Source organism: Talpa europaea (assembly GCF_964194135.1).
Source record: "Talpa europaea genome assembly, chromosome: 5".
Lineage (NCBI taxonomy): Eukaryota > Metazoa > Chordata > Mammalia > Eulipotyphla > Talpidae > Talpa > Talpa europaea.
In genome coordinates, this window is record NC_140071.1 from 142546197 (window position 1) to 142568198 (window position 22002).

General features: G+C 66.9%; 1 protein-coding gene across 2 annotated transcripts; it reads left to right on the forward strand.

The window, feature by feature from the left end:
* Window positions 1-467: 467 nt before the first annotated feature.
* Window positions 468-21638, forward strand: HTRA3 (HtrA serine peptidase 3; the record flags this gene model as incomplete). Of its 2 annotated transcripts, XM_084233382.1 has the most annotated exons (9): window positions 468-864; window positions 6974-7073; window positions 8505-8727; window positions 9385-9579; window positions 10049-10081; window positions 11297-11411; window positions 17914-17962; window positions 19451-19546; window positions 20906-21638. In XM_084233382.1, the coding sequence occupies 9 exons, from the start codon at window positions 468-470 to the stop codon at window positions 21069-21071; spliced, it is 1374 nt and encodes a 457-aa protein (XP_084089508.1). In that variant the 3' UTR covers window positions 21072-21638. The 2 variants fall into 2 exon arrangements, with proteins under 2 accessions (XP_084089508.1, XP_084089509.1); XM_084233383.1 differs by lacking the exons at window positions 17914-17962; window positions 19451-19546; window positions 20906-21638 and adding an exon at window positions 12212-12280.
* Between the last annotated feature and the right edge of the window lie 364 nt (window positions 21639-22002).

A 22002-nucleotide genomic window follows, 5' to 3' on the forward strand; every position in this document is an offset into this window, starting at 1 on the left:
GGGGAGGCATGGGACACCCCCTCAAAGTAGTCCTCCTGCTGCGTAGCCAGGGGGGCGACACCCTCACCTCTGGGGTGCACTGATCGCATCAGGGTGCGGCTGAGAGGCCCCGGAGGGCAGGGACGGGAGGCCCTGGGGGCGAGGCGCTGGGGACTGCGGGGGAGGCTGGGGAGTCGGTTTCTGCGGGGTGGGGGGGTCGCTCATCTCTCCGCCTGGGTGCGGATGCGGCCGAGCGGGACTCCAGAGGGCCCCCCCGCCCCGCCCCCTCCCGGCGCTTCCAGCGGGTTCCCAGGCTGGCGGGCCCACCCCAGGCTGGGGCCGCCCCCTTTCGGGAGGGCGGACGGGCGGGCGGGGCCGCGCCCTTAAAAGCAGCGGGCGCTGCCCGCGGACCGTCCCGCGGAGGAGCCCCTCCGCCAGCCCGGCCGCCCGCCCGCCCGCCGGAGCCCCCGCGCCCCGCGCCCCCCGCCATGCCGGCGCGCGCGCTGCTGCTGCTGGCCGCGCTCTGGGCGCTGGCCCCGGCCCCGGCCCCGGCCCGCCTGCCCGCGGCGGCCGCCTGCCCCGCCCGCTGCGACGTGTCGCGCTGCCCCGGCCCGCGCTGCCCGGGCGGCTACGTGCCCGACGCCTGCGGCTGCTGCCTGGTGTGCGCGGCGCGCGAGGGCGAGCGCTGCGGCGGGGCCCGGGACGCGCCGTGCGGGGACGGCCTGGAGTGCGCGCGGGGCGCCTGCCGCTGCCGCTGGGCGCAGCCCGTGTGCGGCTCCGACGGCCGCACCTACGCCAGCGCGTGCGCCCTGCTGGACGCCGGCCGCGCCCCGCGCCCCGCGGGCCCGCCCGTGCGCCTGCTGCAGAGGGGCGCCTGCCCGGCGGGTAAGGGGCGCGCGGGGGGGGGGCGCGGGGCGCGGGGGCCGCGCGGGGCGGGGGCCGCCGGAGCCCCCTCCCAGCACGGTCCTCTCCGAGAGGGACACAGAGGCCTGGAGTGGCCGGCGCGGACCCCGAGGTCCGGGGGGTCTCGGGGGAAGGGGCGCCCCGCAGCCTCTGCCCCTCCCGCCTGGGTCCCGCCCCGCCGGGGCTGCGGGGCGCGGGGAGGGCGCGGGGCGCGGGGCGAAGTCCGTCTTGGCCTCTCCCTTGCTGGCTGCAGGGACTCGGGGCTCCAGCTGCCCTGCTGAGCCGCCTGTGGGGGCCCAGGCTCGGGACGGGCCGTGGGGTGGGGACTCCCGTCCCTCAGCCCCCCACGTGGAGCCGGCTCTTGACGGCCTCTGGCCACGCGCTTGACCTCGCACCTGGAAAAGGTTGCCAGAGCCCTGCTGTCCCCCTGTTTGTGGGGGCCTCTCAGGAAGCCCCTCTGGCCATGGTGCTCCAGGCCCCAGGAGCCCATCAGGGCCCCCAATTCACAGGGGCAGCCAGGCCCCAGGGGCACCCTCAGCCCCCAGGGAGGCACACACGGCCCCCTCTGAGCCCCCAGGGAAGCACAGCCCCCGGCCACCCAGGCAGCCTTAGGGTGAGGGGCGTGGACCGGGCACAAGTCTCCCGCAGCCAGGGGGCATTGGGGTGGGGAGCCCGGGGAGCACCGTGCGGCGCGGGGGAGCTGCTGGGGAGGAGCAGAGCCCAGAGCGGTGGGGTGCGCGGGCGCGTGTGTGCGTTAGACGCCCGCACTGGGCGGGTCTCCCTGGAGGGGCCGTGAGTGGCCGGTGTCTTGCCCACGGCTTAGACTGCATCCTCCCAGGCTCCCCCGGCCATGTCTGGGGTTCTGCGGGAAAGTGTCCCCATGCAGGGACCCCGGTGGGGTCCCAAAAAGGAAACCACAGGCAATGAAGCCGGGTTTCCCGGGAACAGGTCAGCAGAGTGCGCCCCTGAGCCGGGTGACCCTGCACCCTGGGGCGCCAAGGGCCCAGCTCGGGAAGCTCTGTGCGGGCCCCTGGCGGCTTCAGGAAACACGAGGCTCCAGGTTGTGCCCAGGAGACCGGGATGGCAGCAGGCCCCTCCGTGGCTCTTAGGGAGACCCCTGGGCCGCCCGTCCGGTCTGGGGCACGGTGTTGGGGCCTCAGGCTGTGTTGAGGGTTGCGAGGCGGAGGGCTCGGGGGCGGGGGGCTGGCGCGTGGTGGACACTGTCAGAGTAAGGCTCCGGCGCTGGGCGTGCGGGGAGGGCGGAGCGGTCCAGCCGCTGGAACCTTTGTCCTCGCCGGCCGAGCCCGCATCTCTGAGGGGCCGTCTCTCCGGGTCCAGCCGTGGCAATGAGGCCTGTGCGCGCCCGCAGGAGAATCGGACCTCAAGGGACACCCTGAGCAGGGTGCAGAGAGGGGATCAGCTGGCTGGACAGCGGGGTACGGGCGCCTCCCGGGGACTCACCGGCCAGGACGCGCCCTCACGTGTGTTACGAGGGTGGATCCCCAGCTGCCACTTCACTGCGTTCACTGGCCGGGGTGGGGGCCGAGCAGGGAGCGGGCAGGGGGGTCCCTCCGGAAGGATGGGGCGGGCGGTACAGGGGCAGAACGCAGGGCTCACAGGTGCGGGCCCCCAAGCCCTGCGGCTGCCCAGAGATAGGGTGGGGAGCCCCGGGGTGTGGGGGCGGCCGAGGGTCCTGGTGGTTGTGTGGCCAGGGTCTCGCCTTGGGGCCCGTGACTGTGTCCCAAGCACAGGGACCCTCATGCAGAATCCGGTCCCTGCAGGACACGGTCACCCTGGTATCCGCGAGCCGGGCCCCTCCTGCACCAGAGGAGCCCTGTGCCGGGAAGGCCAGCGGGTAGGCTGAGATCACGTGGCCAGGAAGTGACCCAGCCAGGCCCTCCCAGTCTGGCTGCTCCCCCTGCTGCCCCGCCCCTGCGCTCCTCTGCCCCAGTGGGGGCAACAGGCCCGAGGTCTGGAGTGGGGTCAGGCCGGGGGCCAGTGTCCTGGAGGGCCACGTGCCCCCCCTTCCCTGGGCCTGGCCAGGTGTCCCCGTGAAGCGCGTGCGTGGGCAGGGGTCAGGCGCTGCCCCCTCCAGCATTTCTGTTCAGCGGGTGGTCCCCTCCCTGGACTGCCATGCACCGCTCTGGGTAGGGTCCGGGCGGAGCCTCCAGGCCTGCCTCCCTCCTCAAGCCTCCTCCTCCTCCTGCCCTTCCGCCTGGACGCTCTCCGCGGTCCCTTCTGAGCCCAGGGGAGCTGCTCATTTCCTGCCTGCACGCCAGCGCTGGTGACCCACTCGGCTGGAGTCCGCGAGCCGGCTGGCCGTGGTCCCAACCGAGAGGGCCACCCCACAGGGAGCTGAGGCCAGACGTCTGTTACCCTTAGCCACGCCCGCCCTGCCAGCCCTTCCTCGGCCCTCGCCTCCCCACCCAGCCTTGCTCCTGATCGCCCAGGACTCTGACCTCCACTGACCTCCCGCCTCCCTCAGTCTTTGTTCCTCCCCACGTGGCCAGGGTGACTGTGAAATTCATCCTGCTGTCCCCTTGGCAGCTCCCTGACCCACAGGCACTGTGCCATCCGAGCCCCCACCCCCAGCCCTCAGCTCCCGGGTGCCAGCCAAGAGGCTGCGCTCCCCACCCACCCCAGGGCCTTTGCACCTGCAGGCTGGTGAGCCCCATCGTCCACCCTCCCATGGCCGCGCTCCTCCGCCTCGGCCTGGGCGTCCCCTGCCAGAGCCGTGTCCCTCTCCTTTGCCGCCTGAGCGCAGCCTGGGTCACCCCACCTGCCTGTGCGATCTCCATCCTGACCAGGCTCAGAGCCCTCTGGCGCAGCCGCCTGGGCTGTTCACTCCCCGGGCCTCATCCCGCACGGCGCGCACAGTAGGTGCTGTGGAGCGGGGGCTGGGCAACCCGGGCGAGGGCTCCTGTGGCCCGCTGGCCCCAGCTCCCAGGTCAGCAGAGCTACTGCGTGGGCTGGGCAGATCTCAGAGACCGAGGGGCCTGTGTTCCGGAAGGCGAGGGGGGCTCCTGCAGCCTCCCGCCCGGCGGCCGGCGGGCTCAGCGGCGCGGGGGCAGCGCTAGGCAGGCCGCAGCGTGGCGTGGAGGCTCTGACAGCTTCGCAGCTTTGTTTACTTCAGAGCTTCGGTTGCTTTTGATTTCTAATCCTGTTAGCACGTCCTGGGGCTGCGCGTGTTGGCACTGGCTCCGGGGTCATTTGGCAAGATGACACTTCCCCTGCCGCCCCGCCCGCCCGCCCGCCCGCCCGGACAGCAGGCTAGCTGCCACATCTGGTGGCTCTTGAGGACGGGTGGGGCGGCCTTTGCGCCCAGCCTAGCCCCAGGGCTCCGCCAGAGGGAAGCTGGACTAGGGCACCCACTGTCCTTTCCTCCTGGGCTTGCCCCCCACGCCCTGCCTGCTGCCTCCCAGCCGGGAACTGAGGCAGATATGTCACAACAGCCCCCTGGGCTGGCTGGCCGGGGCCTCCACCCTTCTCTGAACCTCCGCACGGTGGCCAGAGGGGGCGCTGTAAACTCAGCTGGACCCTTTAAAGCCCAGCCATGGTTCCCACTGCCTTCAGGACGAACCCAAATACCTGGTGAGGCCCCCAGGCTCCGTGTGATGTGGCCTCTGCTTCCTGCCCACCATGTCTGCCTCCAGCCTGTGCCGGGAGGGAGATGATGATGTGGAGCAGAGATGAAGGAGAAACCACCTCCGGCGCTGAGCGGGGTCGATCAGGGGGACTTCCTGGAGGAGGTGGCATATAAACAGCTGCCCGAATGGCCGGGAGACGTGGGTCCAAAAATAGTCTATGCAGACCTGCTGGGCGTGATCGCGCATGGGGGACAACTCCAGGCCCTGGCTGCGCCCCTCCCTGCATTCCAGGGACAGGAGCGGGGACACCAGGCTCGCAGACAGCAGCACCCTTCCCCTGGGACGCTTGGGGCCTGGAGCTGTGTCGTGGCAGCGGAGGGGCGGAGCCGGTCCACTCCGGGACAGACGGAGAAAGACACAGGGAGCTGTCCTGGGAACCGTGAGCCCCCGAAGCTGCTCCTGGGGCTCCAGAGCCTGCCCCTGGGGGGCCCTGGGGCAGGAGGACATCTGTGCCCTTGTTCTTTCCTTGCCCACCTACACTCCCTGCTCAGCGCGTGGCCAGGGCGGGTGGCCAGGGCTCGGACAGCCAGTGCCCCGCGGAGTGACGGGCTCAGGGCCCAGAGGGGCCAGGTCAGGGCGGGTTCCCGGGGGTGGGAGGGATTGCTGGCAGAGGGAATGGACTGTGCAGAGGCCCTGCACACTGAGAGGTGCAGCGAGTCAGAGCCGCCGAGAGGCACGGCAGGCCTGAGCAGAGCCTGAGCGCCCTGCTGAGGGGTCGCCATTTTGTTTGCGGGCCATGGCCGGCGTCATGCACAGCTGGGCACAGCTGGGGCCCCATGTCTTCCGCTGACGGTACCTCCACTGGGCTCAGAGCCAGCTCCTGGGGGAAGCAGCGTGTGCGTGTTGGGGGCAGATTCTCTGAGTACCAGGCAACGGAAGAGTGAGTGGACAGGAACTGGCCTCCGTCTTGGCTCTGCCCATCCGCACGCAGGAGGGCAGGTTGTGCACTGCGCAACTCAGTCACACTGACGGGTCAGGGGCCGTCCTGGACTTGTGTGTCCCCGTGCAGCAGGACACAGCAGCCCCGGGGACGTCGGGGCCGTGGCGCTGCCGCTCCGGGCCTTGGTTTCCCTGTGGTCTGTGACAGCCGGGAGTGCTGAGCCGGCACATAGCAAGTCCCGCCCGGGCCGCGCCCCCTCCGCCCAGGGGCTCTGCCGTGGGATCGTTGGTGCCGCAGCCCGAGTCCTGCTGCCCCTCCCGTCCCGGAGCCGGCCTGGACACCTGGCTTCGGTCGCGTTGCTGTCGGCTTCCTCCTGCGGAAAGCGTCCAAGGCCTGTGGATAACAGTTTATTTTTGAAAACAAACAAAAAAACGCGAACAGCTGAATGTGGTCGAGACTGACTGCTGACTTCAGAACTTTGGCGCGAGGACAGGGTGGGGGTTGTCAAACCCACATAAACAGCCTGCTTCCCAGCCGCCCGCGGTTCTCGTGTGGAAAGGTTTCCATGCGGTGGGAACCGAGGCCTCCCTTCCCACTGATTCATGGGGTGACTCATCGGTGTGTGGGGAGGCGGACTAGGAAGCGGCCCTGCGCTGCCCCCCGCCCCCTCCCCACCAGCCACCACGGTCGGCTTAAAGGGACAGGCCTGGCGGAGCCAGAGCGGCCGCGGGGTTCTAGGCCCTGGGCTCCGGGAGGGCGCAAGGGCCAGAGTCTCAGGACCGGGGGCCAGCGTGAGGTCGGCCGGCGCCCCAGAGGATATTTGCCCCCAGTCTCAGTTTCCTAGGACATAAAACGGGCCACAGGTGCTGTTCTGGGGAGGCTGTTCCTGGTTAACAGCTGAAAAAGGTTCTTTGCGGTGTAGACCTACTATGTGCTGGGTCAGCGAGGGTCCTCCCCTGTCCTCTTTCCAACCTCCCTGGCTGCCACCCCGACAGCCGGGACGCACAGGTTCCACGTGGTGCCTGTCTCTGGAGGGGCCGGGGCTGAGGGGTCCGGGCCAGCCCCCCCTGACGGCAGCAGAAAGCTGAACCAGTGAGGGTTGCACGGGGGTCAACAACCGCCTGGCAAGTGGGACTGGCCGACATGACCATTGACGGGACTGCATGGTGGCCAGGCCGGAGGCAGCTCAGGGGGCTGACCAGGGGCTCCTGCTGGGCCCTCCCTGGTCTCTGTACTAGCCCAAGGCCTGCAGGGACCAGCCGGAGCGGGGTGGGGGGGGCCTCGTGCTGGGCACTGTTGCCCTGGAAGGCCGAGGCGGGAACCCAGGTCCAGCATCACCGCTCTGCAGCCCGGGGCAAGCACCTGACCTCTCTGAGCCTCCCAACGGCCTGAGGGGCCAAGGGGGTGCTGCGAGGCCATTTCACAGTGACCGTCCTTGGGGTGAGCAAGTCCCCCTTCCCTGATGGTGGTGATCTGGGGGCTCTGAACACGGTGAGCGCCTCCTCCCCGGGCGCCTGGGCCGCGTTGGGCCCCACTGACGCGCCTGGTTCTCCTGCCAGTGCAGGTCTTCACCAGCTGACCAGCCCGCGGTACAGGTTCAACTTCATCGCGGACGTGGTGGAGAAGATCGCGCCGGCCGTGGTGCACATCGAGCTGTTCCTGAGGTGAGAGCGCGCCGGCCCGCGCCCTCCGTCCACAGGCACCCTCGCCCCGACCTCCCTCCCTGCCCTGGGCCCTTGGTCGCCCCGAGTCTGGCCCCAGGCCCCACAGGGCTGTGGTGCGCAGGAGGCTGGCAGCCATGGTCTCCCCGCTGCCGTCCTGGGCACGGCCGGCTCCCCTGGAATCCTGGGGTCTCCTCCCTGACAGCGTGACTGTCAGCGTACTTTCTCAGATGGGGCCCAGGCGGAACCCCACTCCGCCTGATAGGGATCAGCCGCCACTGCACGGTGCCGGCGCGGCCAGCGTGGACAGTCACCGGGCCCCCGGCCACCCCCAGGACCTTGTTTGTTTTCGCTGCCCTTTCCCTGAGGCCGTCCGGGCCAGGGCGCCCACACCCGGGCACAGGGGACCAGCTGGCCCAGGGTGCCCGATGGCTGGCCTCGGCAGAGACCCTGCCTGGGGGGCGCCCACGTCCCTGGGCGCCCCTGCCCCCTCAACCCCCGGGAGGGCAGAGACAGCGCCTGCCCCGAGGCCGCCCCCGTCTGTGGGGCCGGGAAGGGAGACGTTCATGTTCCCGTTTCTGGATGAGGACATGGGGGCCCGGGCTGCCCGATCCCCCACGCAGAGCTCCTGAGCCGGGCAGGGCTTCCTGGCCCCGGAGCTGAGCCCGACCCTCAGCAGCACGCTGACCCCCCGCTGCCCTCCCCGCCCCGGCCCGAGACCTGCCATTGAGGAAATTACAGCTGGACGTGCTAAGTGGCAGCCGGGTCTGGCAGGCGCTCGGGCTCCAGGAGGCCCCGGGCGCTGGCCTAGCCTGCTAATTGCGGGCTGCAGCTGGACGGGCTCCACGCCGTGTCACCTGCTGCGCAGCCCGGGCCCAACGGGCGGGTACGGGGCGGAGGCGGCGACACCCCAGACGCAGACAAGATGACCATCAGGCCAGAGCTGCCGACCGTGACCCTGACCAGTGAGGCGGCCCAGGGCAGCCTCGGGCCCCTTCTGCAGACGGACCTGTGACACGTCCTGTCTCTTGCTCGGAGCCCGGCCCTCAGCCCCTTCTCTCGCTCGCCTCTGCTGAGCACCGTCAGGGCCGAGCGGGCACCGGCCCTGCCCTGGAGAAGGTCCTGATCGGCCCTGTGTCCGTGGCCTCCTCCCCCGCCCTGGGCGCTGGCCGGGCACAGCCACTGTCACCCGCCAGCGAGCACCGACCTGGCCCGGGCCCCACTCCCAGAGGCAGACACCGAGGCCGGCATCTCGCTGTGTCGGACGGCCTGGGCCCTCGAGCCCCGCGTCTGGGGAGGCCGTGGCTGGTGTGGGCCCCCCCGGCCAGAGCCCAGCTGGGCACCCCTCCTGCGGCATTTGGGCCCAGGAGGCACCTGAGGGTCAGGGAGCCCGCCCCACACTCACCCTGCCGCGCCCTGTGCTCACCCCCACAGACACCCCCTGTTCGGCCGCAACGTGCCCCTGTCCAGCGGCTCGGGCTTCATCGTGTCGGAGGACGGCTTGATCGTGACCAACGCGCATGTGGTGTCCAGCTCCAGACCCGCCTCGGGCCGCCAGCAGCTCAAGGTGCAGCTGCAGAGCGGCGACTCCTACGAGGCCACCATCAAGGACATCGACAAGAAGGCGGACATCGCCACCATCAAGATCCACCCCAAAGTGAGCGGCTGGGAGCGCCTCTGGGCTCTGGAGAGGCAGGGCCAGGCCAGGCCGGCCCCAGCTCGACCCCCACCCTGCTCCCCGAGCCGCCGGGTGGGGCAGACCAGGAAATGGGCCTCCGTCTTCCCTCCCTAGGGGGCCCCCCAACACCCACCTGGGGATGCACTTGTCCCTGGGGGGGTGATAGTGGCCACTGGAGAGAACTTAGGACACAGACATGGCCCACCCCAGCAGACAGACGCCCGCGGGCTCTGGGTGTAGGTGACGGCCATGGGGGTGGTGGCCTCTCCTGGGCCTAGGTTGCCCCATGTGTCTGTATTGGGGGGGCAGGGACTAGCCGGAGGACTGTAAGCCAGTGCACTGGCCCAGCTGGCCGCAGGGCTGCCGAGGCCTGGGGGGGAGGGGGGCGTCCGCAGCTCCTCTCGGGTTTTCAGAGGGACCTGAAGCTCGGTGGCCCTGGAGGCCGTGCCCAGCTGGGCCCTCTGCGTCCCCCCAAGCCGGAGTGGAGCTGTCCCGGCGTCTGTTGCTCCCCCCGCTCAGCTGAGCCAGCATTGAAGACCCGGGCCTCCCCCTCGCTCCGCCCGCTCCTCCTGCCTGTCTGCCAGACGGGCTCCTCCCCGCCAAAGACTGAGCCCTGTCACTGCCCTCCCCCCACAGAAAAAGCTGCCGGCGCTGCTGCTGGGCCACTCCACTGACCTGCGGCCCGGGGAATTTGTGGTGGCCATCGGCAGCCCCTTCGCCCTGCAGAACACTGTGACCACGGGCATCGTCAGCACCACCCAGCGGGACGGCCGGGAGCTGGGGCTGCGGGACTCGGACATGGACTACATCCAGACGGACGCCATCATCAACGTGAGTCCGCCGCCTCGCGCGCCCAGGCCATGCTTTCTGTGCCTAGAGTGGCGCCCTGGACCTGGACGCTGCCCCCCAGGCTCCAGGCTGCCACCCTGCGAGGGCCCCACATGGCGCCAGCCTCTGGGTCTGCCCGCTCGGGTACTTTGCGGGAGGCCGTGTCTGCAGGAGCCCCCGGGCGCGGGCGGGTGGCTGGGAAGCAGGGCCTCGTGCACCCAGGGCTCGCCGCTGCCACCGCAGTCGGCCATGTGGGGGGTGCCTGGGGGGCGCCTGCGGGGAGCAGAGGCCGGGCCATACCGGCCCTCAGACACCGTCCACTCAGCCTCTGTGCCCTCGGTTTCCTGTCCGTGAAATGGGGGTTGGCGAAGGTCCTTCCACACTGCGGGGTGCCGGTCCAGGCGGTCCCAGGCTGGGAAGCAGGCACCGGCGGGGCTCCCGGCCCAGCTCACGCCCCTTTCCTCCCCTGCAGTACGGGAACTCCGGGGGACCACTGGTGAACCTGGTAAGTGTCCCCAGAGCGGGGCTGCTCACACGGGCAAGGGGAGGGGCTGGGACGAGACCCTGGGCCCCCAGGGACGCCGGTGCCAGCCAAGGAGTAAGCCGGGCACCCGGAGCCATCTCCCCGTGGGGCCACGTGCCAGTGGACACTGAGCCGGGCATCACCCCTCTGGGGTTGCCATCCTCACCTTTACATGCAAATGAGGCAGGGCCCCTTGCCTCCCCCATCGCACTCTGCAAGTCAGGCTCTTCCTCATCCTCCTCATCCGGGTGAGGTTTTTTCCAGAATAAGTCAGGAAATGCAGCCCAGGTCCCTTGGGGTCCCTGCAGGGGGGACAGTGGTGCCCCGTGGAGCTCTCTGGAGGGGCAAGGCCCTAGGAGCCTGCAGTGGACCAGGGAGGGCTTCCTGGAGGCGGAGCATCTGTCCTGGTTCGGGGGAGGGGGCACGGGCGCCTCAGCCCAGAGGCCCACGGAGGAGCGGGGTCGGGGAGGCCAGGTGCCAGACAGTGCGAGGAGGCTGGTGGCCCCTGTCCAGCAGGTGGACGCTGCCTGCACCCCAGACTCGCCGCAGGCTCCTGCAGGGCCAGCCCTTCCCACGGGCTCTCAGGAAAACTCCTAACAGGCTTGTGACTGGAGGCCAGGAGCCCATGGGGAAGGGCAAACAGGGTCGCCCTAGGTCCCCCAAGTCCTCTGCAGGGGACCCCCACCTCACAAGCCCAGCAGGGCCAGGCAGTGCCAGGCGCGGGGACCAGACAAAATGTGTCTTGATCCAAAGCTCTGCCTGGGCCCCAGCGGGCCCCTGGAGGCCTCCAGGCCTTGGCCCCAGTGCTGTGCTGACCGCCCCTGGGGTGCCTGGGAAAGCCGGGCTGTGGGGGCTCTTCCGGGAGTGTGTCAGGAGGGGGCGCTGCTGTGGGGCCGATTGTCCAGGGTACCCGCCTCGTGGGGCCAGCTCCAGAGGGACAGAGAAGCGGGAGGGGCCTGCAGGGTGCTGGGCCCGCCTGCCCACCCTGCTCCCAGAAGGCAGCGCAGGGTCCGGGTCAGCTCTCACGGGCTCGGAGGCTGCTGGTGTCCTGGCCAGCGCGCTCGCTCTCGCTGGGCGTGGGCAGCCCCGGGGGTCCCTGGCCCAGACGTGAGCGCTTTCCAGGCCAGCTTGGCGCCCTGGGGGTCCCCGGCCGAGCTGCAGCAGCGCTTGCCCCGGTGACCGCTCTCCCCTGCCCAGGACGGCGAGGTCATCGGCATCAACACGCTCAAGGTGGCCGCCGGCATCTCCTTCGCCATCCCCTCCGACCGCATCGCGCGCTTCCTCGCCGAGATCCAGAACAAGCAGGTCAAAGGTAAAGCGCCCCCCAGGGCTGGCTGCCCACGGCCAGGGCTGAGCCCCGGGATTCGGGGTGTGCGCCCCGCCCCACGTCCTGAGACCCCAGGACAGCTCAGCCTCAGCAACTCAGGGCCCCCCCACTTCATGCCCCAGTCCCCTGCCCCCATCCCTTCCCAGCCCGCCCTCCAGCCTCACCCCCTCCAGGGCCCTTCGGGGGCTGCTCCAGGCTGAGTCCTGCTCGCCCCCCACCCCGTCCCCCCGCCTGCCCTCCCTCCCGTCCATCCCTGTCCACCCGCCCCCCTTTCCTTGTTCTTCCTCCCTTCTCCCGCCTCCTGCTCAGCCGCGCTCTGCCCACTCCCTCTGTCCTCCCTCCGTCCTCACCTCCTCCCGGCCACCATCCCCGGCCCCTCTGTCCACCCAGCACCCTCTGTCCTTCCTCCCTCCCCGCGCCCAAGCCCACCCCTAGGAGCACGGCCTCCGCCCAGCTGGCATGAGAGCCCCCTGCAGAGCCGCTTCCTGGGGCGTGGGGCCCTGCCCCGAGCCTCGCTCTGCTCAGCCTCGGCTCCCCCCATCCACCCGGGAGGTGCAGCCGCCCTCGCCTCCGTGGCCACGGGACCCCCCAGGAGCGGCCCTCCTAGTGCTCCCAGCCCCTCTCCAGGGGAGCGTCCCCCGGTGGCCCCACCTTCCCGCCTTTCCCCTCAGCCCAATGAAGCCCCCCCGCCCGCCGTCCTCCCCCTTGCGCCTGCCTCCCGGTGGACACCCCGACCCGACTCAGGCCTCCGCTCACCTTCAAACTGCTTCCCTGTCTCCCCCCAGCCCCCTCTCCGGCGGCTCGCTGAGAGGAGGGACTGCCCCAGGCTTGCCCCTCCTCCACCGCCGGACGGTGTGGCTGAGCCAGGCCGTGCGGACCGGTCACTCGAGGAGCCGCTGTTGAGGGCTGTGCGGTCCCCTCGCGCCCCTGTGAAGAGAGCCTGGAGCCAGGCCGCGCGGCCCGGCCTCAGGAGCTGAAGGCTGCTGCTCGGGGCAGGGCCGCCATCTCACTCCTGAGCCCTTTTCTTCTTGGCTGCCGGGAAGCTCTGAGCTTGACCCAGGGTTGCGCGTTCCTACCTGCCGCATCCATGTCCCTCCTCTGACCGCAGCCCTTCCAGCTTCATCACCCCTGGCGCAGGGGTCTCTGACTTTGGCCTCCTCGCTGGAAACCGGCGGGGCCGCCTCTGGGTAGCTAGAGCTGGGCGCTGACTGTCGGGTGGAAACGACAGTGACAGCGGCGGCCTCCTCCTTCTCGCCCGGCCTCGTCTCCTCCCTCAGGGCCTGCGGGCGGGGGCGGGTTCGTTCCTTCGCCGCACAGGGTCCCTGTCGTGTGACCCCAGCGCTCTCTGCTGTCCCCGGGGCCGTCCGTCAGCCCCCCAGGACAGCAGGACTGGCCGAAGGACCCAGGGCACCGAGGCAGAGTGGCCAGGCCTGCCGTCCCGAGTTCTCAAGTTCTCGGCGTTTGCTTCTTTGGCAATAAAGAGACCAAGTTCCCGAAAGCCACTCAATCTAAAGTTCTTTAAACAAGACTTCCTTCTAGGAAAACAGGAGGCGCCAGGGCCCAGTCCTGTCCCCAGGTGCCCACCATGCTGTGGGGGCCTCGGCCTGGGGCCCCAGGAGGGCTTGGGGTTCACGACCCTCCCAGGGGTCGTGTTCCTGGGGCTGAGCTCTGTGACCCCTGGGGACGCCTCCACGCCGCCTCTAGCCGGCGCGTGGGGAGCCTTGTTCATCTCCTGGGAACCCAGGAGCCACTGGGGTGGGGGCACTGAACAGAAGGGACCCCAATACTCACTCCCTGGCCTAAGGTCACAGGCAGCCTCGGGAGTCCCCTGCTAGAGTCCTGGATCCTTCCCGAGTAGAAGAGGAAGTGGGAGCAGCAGTGGGGGGTTGGCGGGGGTTGTTATGGGGCCGGGGCCTGACCCTCCTCCAGGGTGCCGAGGCCTTGTGTTCGGGGCGCCTCCTTTCCAGCCCCTTGGGGCGTGATTCCGCTTCGTGTTCCGTCTGCACAGGGCGGGCTCGCGCGGCAGCACACGCCAGGGCGGTGGCAGGATGGGCTGCGTGCGGCCTAGGGCCCGGGGCCTGTTTGACCTTGGCACCGAGAGGAATGGCCGAGAGGCGGATGGAGGGTGCCGGGGCCGAGGGGCTGTGGTGACAGGCCCAGGCCCTACTGGGGGCGTTTGCCGGGGTGGGGCGCCCGGGGGGCCAGGCCAGCATGCCCTGACTCAGAAGCCCAGGCGTCGCCCTGGCCATGGGGTTTGCTGCTTCATTGCGGTGAGACCCACAAACCACAAGCAACCCTTTAAAGGGCGCCACGCTGGTGTACCCAGCCCAGTCTCCCTCTAGACCCAGCACCTGTCCTTCCCCAAAGCACCCACCTTGGCACCCCCCACTTGCAGCTTCATCACCATCCCGAAAGTTCTGGCCTCACGTTGCTCCAAAGTGCTTCCCTGACTTATTTCGAGAGAAACACAGGGGGACTTCCCGCCTCCCCCCGCCGGGTTTCCGGGAGAAACGCGCTTCCCTTGGGGGACTTCTCGGGGCGGCAGAGGCCCCGAGAGGGAGGATTCTGCTGACCTAGAGCTCTGCTCGGCCGTGTATGGGCAGCGCCACTGGCTCCGAGGCGGGCTCGGGGGAGGGCCCACAAGCCAGGCCTCGCTGGCTCCCCGCTGCCCGCCAGGGCTCGGCCAGCGCCCACGGGGCCCGGCTCTCTTCCTCCTTGCAGCCTGCCCGTGGGGCTGGGAGCCAAGCTGAGCCCGGCCGGCGCCATGTTGGCTGGGGAGGGCTCCCCCGCCCCTCTGAGGACTCCCCCACCTTGGGTCCCGACACCAGACCTGCCCCCAGCCGGCCTCCCGCTCCCTGCGCGGATGAGCCGGGGCCACTGCCCCTCGCTGTCTGCTCCGCTCACGAGCTCGGACTCGCATCGCTCTCAGCTTGGCGCTGTTTCCAAGGAACCTTTTCTCACTTGAGGAGGAAGATGCTCTCCCTCTTCTAGCAGCTCCGCGCCCGAGGTTTTAGACTCAGGGCTATGAAATGGGACGTTTTCATTTGTTTTGTAAGTAGTGCAAGGGCTCCGCCAACCCGCCAAAGTTGCATTGGTTTGCTTTTGGTTTGCTTTTTTTTTTTTTTGGGCTCTGGACGTCCAGTTGCTCTTGGGACATTTGCTGAGCAGACTCCCCCGTCTCCCCTGAATTGCCTTTGCACCTTTGTCAAAAATAAAACAAGTCTGCAGTGTGGTCACACCAGCCCCGCTGGGCCGTGAGTTTTGAGGCAAGCGGCAGCTCCGCCCTCTACCTCCCTCCTCAGCCTCCAGCCCGCCACCCCGTTCCTCTGTGTTTCGTGGGATTTCAGAATCAGCTTGTCCGCTTCTACCTCCAGCAAATAGCTACTGGCGTCGATTGATTGCTTTGGATCATAGATCATTTTGAGCAAATTAACCACAATAAAAATGCAGTTTTCCCAAAGCCGGCTCCTCTGACCCCGAGCACCCCCAGATCAAGGTCCGCCTTGATCGCTCTGAGCAGCGGCTTTTGTTTTCAGCGTCCAGGTCCTATTCGCCCTCGGTTCGCGTTATACCCACGTGTTTCATCATCGCGGTGCTGTCATCCATGTCGCTTCAGTTTCAGTTTCTGATGGTTTGCTGGAAAACACAAATAAGAGTGACTTTTGCTCGTGAGATCCTGCACCCCTGACAACTCACTGATGAATCTAGTCGCCTTCCTGCGCCCCACCGGGCTCTCCCCGTGGACGCTCGTGCGGCCTGCAGATGAGGGCGGGGTGGCGTTGCCAGTGTTCACGCCTTTGGTTTTTCTTGCCTGGCTAGCCCCGCCGCGCGCGCTGAGCGGAAGTGGCGAGATGGACCTCCTGGCTAGTTCCACTCGTGGGAGAAACGTCAGCCTTTCCCCATCAAGCATGATGTTGGCTAAAGGTTTTCCCTGCTTGCCGTCTATCGGGTTGAAAAAGCTCCTCTCACTTCTGTTTTCACTAGGAACGGGGGTGAGGCTTTGTCAGCCGCTTTCTCCGCAGCCGTTGAGGTGATGGTTTTTCTTTCTGTTACCACGGCAAATCGCTGCGGTTGGTGTTTGAATGTTAAACCGTCCTTCCCTTCCTGCGTAAACATCACACGGTCACAATTTGCTAGAAACATGTAAGGAGTTTTGCATCTTTTTATGAGAGGTGATGGTCGGGTCTTCTTTCTAGTTTGACATCACGACAGTGAGTTGAGATGTTTAGGGAAAGCACTGCTCTGTGTCTCTGTAGGGGCAGGGCAGGACACAGGGCAGGTTTCCTGACCCCATGCAGACCGGGTAAAGGAGGCGTCAGAGTCGTCAGTGGTTTTTTGCAGGTCTTTTATTGGGGTTCAGCAGGTACATGGCAGGCAGGGGTGCTGGGGGTCTGGGAGGCTGGCAGGCCTCCCAGCCCCCAGCAAATCTTCACTCTATCTGGGCTCTCTGGCCTTCTCTGCTTCTGCTTCGGGCTTCTTCTCTTTCGGCTTCTACTGGCGTCCCCGTGACGCCGCCCTTAAAAGCACAGTCTTAGCGCAGGTGCACCCACTCCAGGTGCCGCCATCAGGCATGCACTCAGGATCACAGGGTTCCCTCCTCTATCCTGATGGCGGGAGGGCAGAAAAGCCTGACATTTTTCCTTACCCTACAGTCTCCTCTGCTTTCCATTTTTTACACAACAGGCTTCGCTTCTGAGACTTCGGCTCACCTAATGTGTGGGTTTCCCCACGCCAGCTGGGTGTCCTACTGTTTAGTTCAGTCCGACACTGACTACTGGGAGAGCGCGTAGACCCGCAGGTCACAGGGTCGGTCCCGCGGGACCCAGGTGTGGTGGTTGTAAACAACAAAAACCCTCTTCACCTGTGCAGCCCGAGCTATTCCAGGAACTTGGAGCAAAAGATGGCAAGACGTGAAACGGGGTGACTCAGCACTTGGGAAGTCACGTTTTAGGAGTCAGGTGCTGGGAACCACAGCCAAAGACAAAATACTTCTTTATTCTGAAGCACCGTGTCACAGAAGCTCTCCCTTATTTTTCATTTCTAGGGAGTTTCTGTAGAATGGACCCTGTTCTTCCGTCCACGTTGGGTAGCATTCTCCTGACGGTCCGAGCCTGAAGGTTTTCTTTGTGAAAATGTCAGCGCAGAGATGTTAGACTGGCCAGGTTCTCCATTCCTTTTTGAGTGAGCTTTGGCAGTTTTGGAAATTTCAAGGCCGTCGCCCACGTGCCCCAAGTTGCCGAGTGCATTCACAGCACGTTCCTCCTGAGAGTCTCTTCGCCCCCGTGCCCGCGAGTCTCGCCTTCCCGGCACTGACAATGGTGCCTTTTCTCTCTCCTTCCCGGCCAGGCTGGCTAAGGGCGGATCAGTTTTATTGATCTCAAACGCCCCGTTGTTTGTTGCATTTATTTTCTTTATTGTATTTGTTTCCTATTTCTGTGATTTCTACTCTTGACTCTTCCTCTCGGCTTCTTCCTTTGGGTTTTGGTTCATCTTCTTTCTCCAGCTTTCAGATGAAGCTGCAGTCTCCCGTGTGAGTGTCTCCCTTGAGGGGGGCGCTGGCATCATGGCGCTTCCCTCCGAGTACTGCCGCACCCGGGCCCCACGAGTTTCAGTACGCTGTGTTTTCACTTTAGTTTTAAGTGCTTCCTGCTTCCCTTTATGGTTTCTTCTTGGAATAGGGGTTACTTAGAAAGGCAGTATTTATTTTCCAACTTATGAGGAATTTTCTAGATACTTTTTTTTACTTTAATTCCATTGTGATCAGAAAGCAAACTTCTAGTGATAGGCAATTGAAAATCTACTGAGATTCATTGTGTAGTTCGGATTATGGACCTGTTGTTTCTGGCTTTCAGACTCAGCTTAGGGCCTCCCCGGTGGCGCAGCGGTTGAGCGCTGGGTTGTGAAGCTGCCCGCAGCCTCTGCAGCGCCGGTTCGATCCCCGGCTGCTCCCCGGCCACCGGAGGAGGGTCCCGCATGGCGCGCAGACCTCTCCTGCCGCCCGCTGCTCCCCTCAGCAGTGTCCTTCGGGCCTTCTGCCTGCTCTGCTCCCCGCCCTGGCTCTGGTGGATTCTCTCACCTCCCCGCACATCTGACTGTACCCAGTGCTTGTATAAATAAATAAATAAATCTTTAAAAAAAAAAAAAACTCAGCTTAGTCACAGGCCGGCTCGCCGACCAGGGAGTCTGCCCCCAGAACCAGGGGGTTCATGGGCACTGTTGATTAATGTTGCTGTCCTTAGTGGGAAGGCGGGGGGATGGACCCGGGCTGCTGGGCACTCAGGTGAGGGGCTGGAGGCAGGACTCTCCCAACCCCTCAGGAGCAGCCAAGGAGAGAGCAGCTTCAGGCTCCTGACTGCGTGGGCCAGGCTGGTCCACGCGGGACCATCCCTACTGCTCACCTGTCCGTGTGGACGCTGGTCCCCACCCCCCACTGGCGAATGCAGGTGACCCTGGTGGCTCTAACTGGCCCCGTTCTGTTTGTTTGCAGACTGGAAGAAGCGCTTCATCGGGGTGCGGATGCGGACGATCACGCCCAGGTGAGTGTGAGGGACGGTGCCCGCCCACCTGCGCTCCTGGTGCAGCCCGCGGGGCTCTCGAGTGGGTCGCAACAGCCCCTGAGGGCCCTTGCCCCGCTGACGGACAGGTCTCTGTGGCTCCCTCGGGACGCCGTTCAGGGGCCCCTCCTCCAGGGGGTTTCCAGGATTCTCTTCCACAATGAATTGCACAAACTTGGTAGCTTAAACCAGCGGAAACCCGTCCTCTCACAGCCTGGAGGGTGGGTGCTCACAGCTAAGAGGTCAGCAGGGCTGGCTCCCGCTGAGGCCTGCAGGGGGGCCACTCCGTGCCCCCCTCAGGCTCCCGACACCTCTGCTTTGCTCGGACTTGCCCTCGGATGCTCTCCCTGCTGTGTGTCTGTGTCCAGACCTCCCTGGGCCCAGGGCCCCCTGCGTTGGGGCAACCTCACCTGAGGCCCCCGTCCACAGACATCTTCAAAGGCCCTGTTTCCAGGCAAGGTCACAGTGAGGGTTTGGGGGCACCCTCAAGTGCAGGCGGGTGCACAGTTAGGCTTCCCTCCCCAGTTGTGCACGGGCTGCGGGGCCAGAAGCACTTGTCTGTGCCTACCCCCGTCTGGACCATGAGCTCCTGGGGCCGGGGCTGGGTCCTGCTCATCTGTGCTCTTTCCCAGGGCCGGGGTACAGCAGGGCGGGCACCCCAAAATGCTGAATGAGTGAAATAAAGTGGAGGGAGGGAGGAACTTGGCAAGTCAATGCAAGGGCCTGAAGGAGGGTGAGGTCACTGCCTCGGGCAGCTCCAGGATAACAAGGCCCGGGAGGCGTGACCACACCCCCCAGCACGCGTCCCTAGGCCGTCTCGGGCCCAGTTCCCTCAGCTGCTGCTGTAGGGATGACATTTTGAAGGCAATTGTGGTCAGTCCAATAAATATGCCAGCCTCTCCGGAGATGTGTTCTTTTTCATCCATCGTCCGTCCATCCGTCCATCCATCGCTCATCCGTCCAGCCTTCTGTCTGTCCATTCTCTTTCGCCCGTTGTCTGTTCACATCTCTCATGTTATCTGTCCATTCATCCATCCGTCCATCTGTCCATCCATCTGTCCAGTCTCTGTCTATTGCATCATTCACCCACTGGTTGTCCCTCCTGCCATCTGTCCACTCGCTTATCTCTTGTGCTGTCCGTCCACTTGTCCTTCCTTCCCTCCTTGTACCCATCCACACATTCAGTCCATCCATCCTGCTGCTTCCCCCCACCTCCCTCCTCAACACACCCCCCACCACGCTCCTGACCCCCCCACCCGCCTCTGTCAACCGGGGGTTCTCCTGAGAGCCCTGTTGAATGGGGGATACAGACGAGATCCAGTGCCACCCCAGAGTGGACAGCGGCCACCAGGGCAGTGTGGGTGCCCAGCATGGCTTCATGTCTGGCCTGATGTGGGGGGGTCAGCTGCGCACAAACAGCCCATCTGGGGACCCGGAAGTGGCGCCCTAACCGTTGAACTGTCTTCCCAGCTTGGTGGAAGAACTAAGGAACAGCAACCCAGACTTCCCAGCGGTCAGCAGTGGCATTTATGTGCAAGAGGTCGTTCCAAATTCACCTTCCAAGAGGTGGGCCCCGAGCGGCAGCACGGAGGCTGGGTGGGAGCAGCCGGACATCCTGGCGGGCGCGGGGCCTGAGCTGGCCTGCTCCATGTCCGGATGTGACAGTGAACGTCCCGCGGTGGGAGGTGATGTGGACGTGGGGGCGGGACCCCGGCCTGGCCTGTGACCGGCAGAGGCAAGTACGGAGACCAAGCTTCCCTCCAGCTGCAGCCTGCCCGCCCTCACCCCAGGTGTCCTCCCTTCAGGTCTGGGACATGCAGGGGTGGAGCGCTGGCCTGAGCGGAGCCCCTGCTCCAGCCTGCCCCTCTGCAGCCCGAGGGCCTCAGTCTCCTCATCTGCAAAATGGGCAGATTCACCTGCGCTTCCTGCCCAGGGAGACTTTGCCAAGATCGAATGAAAAATGTTTTCTTTGAAACTGTCTCTTTCTGGAGAGAGTGGAGGTGCCACCGCTTCCAGGCTGGCATGCTGACCGGTCCCTGGCAGCACTCTGAACAGCCCCTGCTCCCGCAGCCCGGCTCTGTCCGGCGGGGGCTGCATCAGACCAGGGGCTCACGCTGTAACCAGGAGCCAGAGAGGCCACGCTGGCCGGGGCTGCTGGGCAGCTAGGAGGGCATGAGTGGAGAACACAGGCTCCCGCCCCACATGACCCCTCTGGCCCAGGGCACTCCCTTTCTGATCTGTGCCCCCACCCCCATGCCCTGTGGGAGCAGGGAGCACACCCCTGCCCGCCGCAGCAGGCCAGGCAGAGCCCCTGAGGCCTGGGGCCCGGCAGCCAGACGACAGCCCCAGAGTGGGCTGGACTCAGGGTCGTGTCCCCTGCTGGTCCCAGAGCCATTGCCGGAGCCGCCGCCCACAGGCGCAGTGAGCCCAGGAGCAAACACGCGTGAGGCTGGTCCCGGCTGTTTCACTGACAGGGAGACGGGCCTAGTGGTTACCACCCCAGACCACTCAGTGGCACGTGGGGTCAGGTGCCATGGAGCTCCCAGGCCACGCGGCCACCCCCGGGCGGAGGGCAGTCGGCCGGCCAGGAATGGGGGGGACGGCCAGCACCTCTGCTCTCCTGGGGTTGTCCCAGGGACTGCAGGGCCGCAGCGTCAGCCCCAGCCTGCCGCGATTTGCCCAGCACACTCCCGCCTTGGACTGCAGAGCTGGAAACTGAGGCAGGAAGGGGCAGGCTCCTGGGCGGGTGGCCAGCCAGGGAGGCCGCAGGCAGAGAGCCCCAGCGGTGTCCGTGGCGCGTGCTGGGCGGGCCGGGGCCTGTTCCGCAGGGAGGGCCGTGGAAGCAGTTTTGTTCAGCTGCCGCCACTTAGGGTCTGAGCCCAGCTGGGCGGCGGGCGGGTGCTGACCGCGTCTCTCTGCTGGCAGGGCGGGCATCCAGGACGGCGACGTCATCGTCAAGGTCAACAGCCGCCCGCTGGCCGACTCGAGCGAGCTGCAGGAGGCCGTGCTGACCGAGTCCCCGCTGCTGCTGGAGGTGCGGCGCGGCAACGACGACCTGCTGTTCAGCGTGGCGCCCGAGGTGGTGCTCTGAGCCCCCGGCCCGACGAAGGGCCCCCGCGGTCCTCAGCAGGGCAGCGGCCTCCGCCCGGCCGCCAGGACAGAACCCCAGGCAGGACTGGCCTGGCCACCTCTCGGCCTCGGGGGCCCGGGCGCCCACACCCGCCCCGCCAGGGTGGCCGTGCCCCCATGTCTGAAGAGCTGGGGCGCCCGGGGCAGCCTTGCACCTCCCTTCCTCTGCACCCGCGATGCCTCTGCTGAAGGCCGCCGCCCCCCCAACCCCCCGCAGCCCCAGCACAGAGCCCGCCATGTTGAGTGACCAGAGCAGGCGCTGAGGACCCTGCGCTGGCAGAGGCTGCCTCCCGGGTGCAAGAAGCCGGCAGGCGGCTGGGCCTGCCTGACGCCCTGGGGCTGAACTGTCCTGCCGGAGCCGGCCTAGGAGTGGCCGCCAGAGGAGGCCGGGGCCGGGCGGGAGGACAAGAACTGAGCCGACTTCCCCGCCGTCCCGACCGAGCGGCCCCGGGGCTGGCCCCTCTCCAGGAGCGTGCGGCGTGGCCGGCCCCACCCTGCCGCCCCTCTGCTGCGTGGGAAGTAAAGCTGAAGTGACACAGTCCTCGGCCACAGGGCGTTTGTCCGGGGCCCCTCTTGGCGGGAAGCTGGGGACCACAGCGCCGGCGCCACCTCTGCACACCTCCCGCCACCTCGGCCCGCGCGTCCTCCTTGGGCTCCCTGCATTCAGGGGACACTGACCCCCACAAAGGTGGCCACGGCAAGTCCTGTGGCCATGGGGCTCAATGGGGTGGGGTCAGAGAAAGAGCCTCCCCCATGCCTAGAAGGGTGCAGGCGCCGCCTCCTGCGGCTCTCGGTCCTAGGAGCCTGGTCCATCCTTACGGGTCAGGGGCTCAGTAGTCCCCAAACTGACCACCAGGCCCTGCTGGGGCGAGGAGCCCTGCAAGAGGCCTCCA